The sequence below is a fragment of the Tetrahymena thermophila genome, assembly GCF_000189635.1.
Source record: "Tetrahymena thermophila SB210 genomic scaffold scf_8255280, whole genome shotgun sequence".
NCBI lineage: Eukaryota > Ciliophora > Oligohymenophorea > Hymenostomatida > Tetrahymenidae > Tetrahymena > Tetrahymena thermophila.
Genome location: NW_002476826.1, coordinates 1 through 1,649, shown reverse-complemented (window position 1 = coordinate 1,649; position 1,649 = coordinate 1). Strand labels below are relative to the sequence as shown.

The 1,649-nt window shown below is 24.6% G+C and overlaps 1 protein-coding gene across 1 annotated transcript; it reads right to left on the bottom strand. All coding sequences in view use genetic code 6, as the record gives it.

The window, feature by feature from the left end:
- Positions 1-212: 212 nt before the first annotated feature.
- TTHERM_002653315 (kinase domain protein) lies at positions 213-1,545 on the bottom strand (the record flags this gene model as incomplete). The annotated part of the gene is made up of 7 exons (XM_012795175.1): positions 213-302; positions 417-506; positions 622-711; positions 823-912; positions 1,024-1,113; positions 1,229-1,318; positions 1,434-1,545. Coding segments are annotated over 7 exons (652 nt in total), but the record flags the coding sequence as incomplete, so codon positions are not given.
- Between the last annotated feature and the right edge of the window lie 104 nt (positions 1,546-1,649).

Here is a 1,649-nt window from a genome sequence, read left to right as displayed (position 1 = left end):
AAAATTACTCGAGGTCGAGGGTTAAAGTGGAGAGATTAGTACATTTAGCTATTTCGGAAGCAACTGCTTTCGCTCCATCTGAACCTATGTTGTTGTTACTAATTAAAATTAATAAAAATACTTAATTAATTAAATAAATAAATATTGTTTAATTCTTTGATTTCTTAATTATTTATTTAAACTATAAATTGAGAAAATGTGTAAAAAATTACTAGAAACCGAGGGTTAAAGTAGAGAGATTAGTACATTTAGCTATTTCGAAAGCAACTGCTTTCACCCCATCTGAACCTATGTTGTTGTTACTAATTAAAATTAACAAAAATACTTAATTAATTAAATAAATAAATATTGTTTAATTCTTTGATTTCTTAGTTATTTATTTAAACTATAAATTGAGAAAATGTGTAAAAAATTACTAGAAACCGAGGGTTAAAGTGGAGAGATTAGTACATTTAGCTATTTCGGAAGCAACTGCTTTCGCCCCATCTGAACCTATGTTGTTCTCACTAATTAAAATTAACAAAAATACTTAATTAATTAAATAAATAAATATTGTTTAATTCTTTGATTTCTTTAATTATTTAATTAAACTATAAATTAAGAAAATGTTTAAAAAATTACTAGAAATCGAGGGTTAAAGTGGAGAGATTAGTACATTTAGCTATTTCGGAAGCAACTGCTTTCGTCCCATCTGAACCTATGTTGTTGTTACTAATTAAAATTAACAAAAATACTTAATTTATTAAATAAATATTGTTTAATTGTTTGATTTCTTTAATTATTTATTTAAACTATAAATTGAGAAAATGTGTAAAAAATTACGAGAAACCGAGGGTTAAAGTGGAGAGATTAGTACATTTAGCTATTTCGGAAACAACTGCTTAAGCCCCATCTGAACCTATGTTGTTAAACCTAATTAAAATTAACAAAAATACTTAATTTATTAAATAAATATTGTTTAATTGTTTGATTTCTTTAATTATTTATTTAAACTATAAATTGAGAAAATGTGTAAAAAATTACTAGAGCGAAAGGGTTAAAGTGGAGAGTTTAGTACATTTAGCTATTTCGGAAGCAACTGCTTTCGCCCCATCTGAACCTATGTTGTTGTTACTAATTAAAATTAACAAAAATACTTAATTAATTAAATAAATAAATATTGTTGAATTCTTTGATTTCTTTAATTATTTATTTAAACTATAAATTGAGAAAATGTGTAAAAAATTACTAGAAACCGAGGGTTAAAGTGGAGAGATTAGTACATTTAGCTATTTCGGAAGCAACTGCTTTCGCCCCATCTGAACCTATGTTGTTAGAGCTAATTAAAATTAACAAAAATACTTAATTTATTAAATAAATAAATATTGTTTAATTCTTTGATTTCTTTAATTATTTATTTAAACTATAAATTGAGAAAATGTGTAAAAAATTACTAGAAACCGAGGGTTAAAGTGGAGAGATTAGTACATTTAGCTATTTCGGAAGCAACTGCTTTCGCCCCATCTGAACCTATGTTGTTAGAGCTAATTAAAATTAACAAAAATACTTAATTAATTAAATAAATAAATATTGTTTAATTCTTTGATTTCTTTAATTATTTATTTAAACTATAAATGAGAAATGTGTAAAAAATTACTAGAAACCGAGGG